We start from the raw sequence: 5,389 nt of genomic DNA on the forward strand, positions 1-5,389 counted from the left end.
AGGCCCGAAATGTCAGCCTTCCTGCTCCTCTGATGCTGCTTGGCCTGCTGTGTTCATCCAGCTCTACACCTTCTTATCTCAGATTCTCCAGCATCTGCTGTTCCTACTATCCCTGAAACAATTTTAACCACCTAACTATTCTAAGCCCATTTTTCCAGCTCTTGGCTCATTGCCTTGTATGCCTTGGCATCACAACATGTAATTACATTGTGGTAGGTTTACATACGCAATTTCCATCTTAAATATGGAAATATGTATTTATAATTGGAGGAATGGAATTAAAACATTGACAGTGGTAAGTTTTAGAAGACTATATTTTAATCTTTTCTACAGATAACGAGGTCTGTGATGCAAGCGATAGTGTCCCTGCCTCTAAGCTACAAGCTCTAAGTTTGAGTTCCTACCTCCCAGGAATGATGGACACGGAAGGTGCCATCATAATGCACCCAAATATGTTGAGAATCACCTGGCAAATCTTTCCAACTCATGCCAATGGCAAGTGGGTGAGAAATCCCTAGATAGTTGTGTGATGTTAAGAAATTTGGGGCCTTGACCATCATTAATTGTAGCTCTAGTCTACAGCATGTGTGTAAATGTGAGAATTGAACACGTGTAAACGTGGTTGTTGCCACAGTAACTGTGAGTGCTTATGTGGTGGGATGTATCATTAGCTAGCTCAGTTGGCTGGAAAGCTGACGTGGATTGGATTAGTGCAAATTGATCCCTATTCCGTCTGCAGTGGGTTTGGGTTCTCCCTCTTTGCCCTATATTTCGTCGAGGTTGTCACGCTGTGTATCATCAAAACTTCTTTCAAGCAGAGAACTTGAGGGGAGACATGAATAAAACAATGCACACCATGAGTGAAATTTAATGATTATGACGGTGACCCTCTCCATCAGCTGGAGAGTCAGGTGCAACCTCACTGCAACCTTTCTGAGCCTCAGCGACCTGATTTAGTGTCCTTCAGCAGGAATGGTGGGATGAGGAGCAGAGTCAGGGAGAGATGTATGGCTACAGAAGGAGGGAGTTAAGAAGATGGTGGACTCTCCACCCAACTATGCAGCCAACCTACCTCCAAATTACACCCTACGTGACAGGCAAGTCATAGATGAAGCAAAGCAGCATATACTTATGATGTCTACAATTGTATTACTGTGGTCAGCCAATTCTGTCCCTCTAGAAAATGCATTTATTGCTCTATGGTACTCAAAGAGCCATTCACTGAAACACCTATGAATTTTGTTAAATAACCTCGAAAGGCTACTTAACTTTACAGTTTGTTTCTGTTTTTGTGAAACTGCACAAAAGAATCAAGGTCTCATATTGAAAACTCCTTTGATAATTTTTTGTAAGGGCAAAATCTATATACTCATGTCAGAATAATTCGCTGTATGCCTGAAAAATAGAGCCTTGCAGTCTTGCTATTGCTTTCAGAACTGTGTAACAGATAACTATATTTTTAGAGATGCCATTATCAACTTTTGTTAAGTTTGCCCTGAATATATCCTTTTTATTTATTTCATTCATAGCATGTGGGCACTGTGAGCACTTTATTGCTCATCCCTAATTGCCCAGACTGCAGATAAGTGTCAACCACATTGTTATGGTTCCAGAGTCACATGTAGACCAGAAGAGATAAGGAAGGCATATAAGGAAGACATTAGTGATCTAGAAAATTTTTTTAAACAGCAATGCTAACTTTTTATTCCAGATTTGAATTCAAACTTCACCATGTCTCATGGTGGAACTCAAACCCATGTCCTAGGACATCTGCATGGGGTTCTGGATTACTAGTCCACTGGCATTACCACTATCCATCACTGCCCTAAATGTCAATGATATTTTGTTTTACTGTTCCTTTATTTCATTCCTTTAAAGTTATCAACTTAATGCATTGATAGACTAATACAATAACTGAAAAGTAAAATACAAGTGAAAGATATTGGAAATATTCAGCAGGTCAGGCCGTATCTTCTCCTTGTTCAGAAGCTGAACTTGCAAGGAGAACATTAAAGGAAGGGTCATTGACCTCAAACACTAACTCTTGTTTTTCTCACTACAGATTCTTCTGACCTTGAGTATCTCTAATATTTTCTGTTTCTTTTCTGGATTTACATTATCTGCTATATTTTGTTTTTGTGATTAATAGTTGGGGAATTTATTGATTTTCCACCTCTGGAACTTGAATTTGAATCAACTCAGGCTAATAGGATGAAAGTTTCCTCTAAATGCCTAGGTCTTAAGTGAATTAACATGGGGTATTTTCAGCCCAGGTATTGGTGGGCACAGCAGAAAAGCTCTCATAATTTGGCACCAATTCATACTAAATTGGTAATTTTATCAAGAGAGTCTCAGGAATGCTGAATTAAAATAAGGTATAGGCCTGCAATGATTTGAATACTGGAAGAGGCTCAAAGGGTTGAGTTGTCTACTCCAGCTCCTATGCACAGAAAATTGAGAAATGTCACACTGATCCATCAAAGGTGTTATTCAATATTTGCAGCCAAATAGTGGTTCCGCAACTGACTTTGTTATAGGTGACCTGGGATGTGTGATGAGGGCAGTCCATTTCTCAACACTAACACCACTATCTTCCTATAAACTCATTAAAAAAGAGAATGAGAAACAACAGTAAAATTGGACACTTTATTAATTATAATGTTTCCCCACATGGTAAGACGGAAAGACTACTGCCCATGTCCTGTCTTGGGAAAAATCAAAATTGATAATTTTCAAACTTCCACCCACCCCTTTTCTTAGGCACTCAAAGCCAACTTTTCCAATTCTCAGGCAGACCTTCAAATGGACGTGTAGCATGGTTATCTGCTTAGATTAGCTTGTCAGAATCCTGTGCCAGTTGCAGGAACAATTTACAATTTTCGTGACTGCATGCTGCTCATTTTTGTAAGATGTTGAGTTGTCTGATCATGGTGGTTCTACCCGTAAAGAGCCTGCTGACGGCTTCTACTGACAGCACTCATCAACATTTTGGGAGTGAATTGGGGAGGATATTTGTGATGCTAGGAGAATTCAGAATGCTGCACCTGGCCCTGCAAATATTGCGGTTTCTGACTCCCATGACACTCCCTCTTCTGATTTTACTGATCAGGTATGGTTCAGCTCACTCACGGAGCTGCTGGAAACCCTGCTTCACCCCCTGAACTGCTTCCTACCAGTATACAGTGCTAGTCGCTGTTGAAGGTAGCCTCCCAAACCCATGACAGTGGTGGCCAAATTTGAAAATGGTTCTGCTTCCAAGTCCTGGCATCAAGCAGACATGTGCCCACTCTATCAAAGTTAAGAATCAGTACACTCTTCGTCCACTATTTTCCCAGAAGTTGACACAGTTCTGTTTGGCATAGGGTATGTTGCTTAGTTTAATTAATTTAAAAGAAAATTGTTACCTTGTACATGATTAATATCATCAAACTGTTCTGAAGTCTAATTTGTTGTTTCTCTATAGGAAAGAAAAACTCTATTTTGCTGCACAAAGTCCAGCATGATTTAAACTCTGGTGTCTTCAACAACCGTGAGAATGAGATTATACAGGAGATTGTGAAGTATGATAGAGAGATGGTTCAACAAGTGGAACTTCAAAGGCCTCTTGCCATGTCTCACACACCTCCATTTCATGGAGGCTCCATGTTCAATTCTCAAGGCCAACTTGCTAACAATTCAGCAATTGCTACTCTCCAGCAGGCTGTAGCTATGAGCTTCTGTCCTCCATCTACAGGCCTTTTTATTGGGTCTGTAGGTGTACAATCACCTAGGACAGTCAGGCGGTTACAGACTGTTCAGAGTGCAGCAAGCCCACTTTCAGTGTCCCCTGGTCAACAATCGCAGACACAACAACAAGTGGCATCAGTTTCACCATATCCTTCTGCTGTCTCCAGTCCTCCAAACCAAAGCCCATTAACAAACCGAACTTTCCAGTATGGATCACAGGCTCGATCAGGCTCGCAGCTGTCACTAACACAGCAAAAAGCACCCAGCCCTCCCCAGCGTCCTGCAGCTCATAAGAGCACACAGGCATTGCATACTAGCAGCTTATCCCAAGAGGCAAGGCCACTGTCTGCTTCCCAACCCTCATTGCCTCATAATATTTCCCAGACAGTAACCTCAAGTCCACCACAATCAACCAGAGAATCAACATCATCGATAGGAGGTCAGATGTCTGTGCAACCAAGTACAGGAGCTCTCCAAGGATCGATTCGAGGACCTGTCCCACCAAGGATGGCTCTGACGCACCAAATGTCCACGGGTGCAATGTTTCAAGTGTCACCAATGGCCAGTGCACAACAGGACTCAGGTGTTCCCAAGAAAGATTCTGTTGTATGTGTTACAGATATGGACACAGGCAAATCAAGGCTTTCCTCCAACTTGTGATATATATGTCACGATGATCTTTTGTGGTTAATAAGAAGAGGATTAAGTTTAAGAACAGTTAACAGTTGGTTGTGTGATTGAAAAAAGAATTGCTGCTGGTTACTGCGCATTCTAAATGAACTGCACATTCTGCCCTTAATTGCCAATTTACAGAAATTCTACATTTGTGCAAGAGTTCAAAAATCAAATGCCTGACAAATGGAGATGTGCATAATTATATCAAAGGATGCTGAGCTTATCAGCTTTTATTTCTTTTATCAATTTGTCTGTAAAAGATGCATTATAAGTATTTAAACGCAATATGTGATTTTCTTCAGAAAAAGATCTTATTGTGCTATTTGGTGTGATGATGTTGTCTTATGTATTGTTGTATAGTTAGATGTAAATTGTTATCCCAATGCAAATAATTTTAATGTCTTAAGAAATTGCTGCTACACTATAATACAGCAAAACAACCAGCTTTTAACCTCCATTCTTTTTTCAGGGTGTTTATGCTGGAAAACATTTTTATTTTAATACTAAAAATGAAGAGTGTTTCTGATATGGTTTTCCTTGCGTGATGTAGCAGAAATATACAGTAATGCAATCTGATTTACCCCAGACTGTAGGAAACAAAGTCAACTCTTAATTTTCTGTTGAATATTTTTGAATATATTTGGTATCTCAATAATAGATGGATTTCTATTTAATTAAAAACATTGTCCAGTGTTACTGTAAATGGAAATGATTAATTCCTGAATCTGGACACTGAAACAGAGATTATGTATATATCATTAGGACCAAAAGTAGTTTAACATGAAACTACATAGAGAGTTGCAATGGTGGAATTCAAGTAGCATTCTGGACTTTACCAGCCACCGATATTTTCCTCACTAAATGAGCATATGATTTAAGAACATCATCCAACAGCCCATTCAGGGCACTGGCATTGCTGTAAGGGAGACATAATGATCATCAAGTATTAATGATAACCTGATGTCTTCTCAGACTTTAAATCGCAATA

The 5,389-nt window shown here is 39.9% G+C and overlaps 1 protein-coding gene across 1 annotated transcript; it reads left to right on the top strand.

Moving 5' to 3' along the window:
• Positions 1-3,463: 3,463 nt before the first annotated feature.
• LOC125482208 (potassium/sodium hyperpolarization-activated cyclic nucleotide-gated channel 1-like) lies at positions 3,464-4,386 on the top strand (the record flags this gene model as incomplete). Its single annotated transcript, XM_048594224.1, has 1 exon — positions 3,464-4,386. A coding segment is annotated over one exon (923 nt), but the record flags the coding sequence as incomplete, so codon positions are not given.
• Between the last annotated feature and the right edge of the window lie 1,003 nt (positions 4,387-5,389).

This window comes from Rhincodon typus, unplaced genomic scaffold, assembly GCF_021869965.1.
Source record: "Rhincodon typus isolate 14 unplaced genomic scaffold, sRhiTyp1.1 hic_rhity00007136, whole genome shotgun sequence".
NCBI classification, from domain to species: Eukaryota; Metazoa; Chordata; class Chondrichthyes; order Orectolobiformes; family Rhincodontidae; genus Rhincodon; species Rhincodon typus.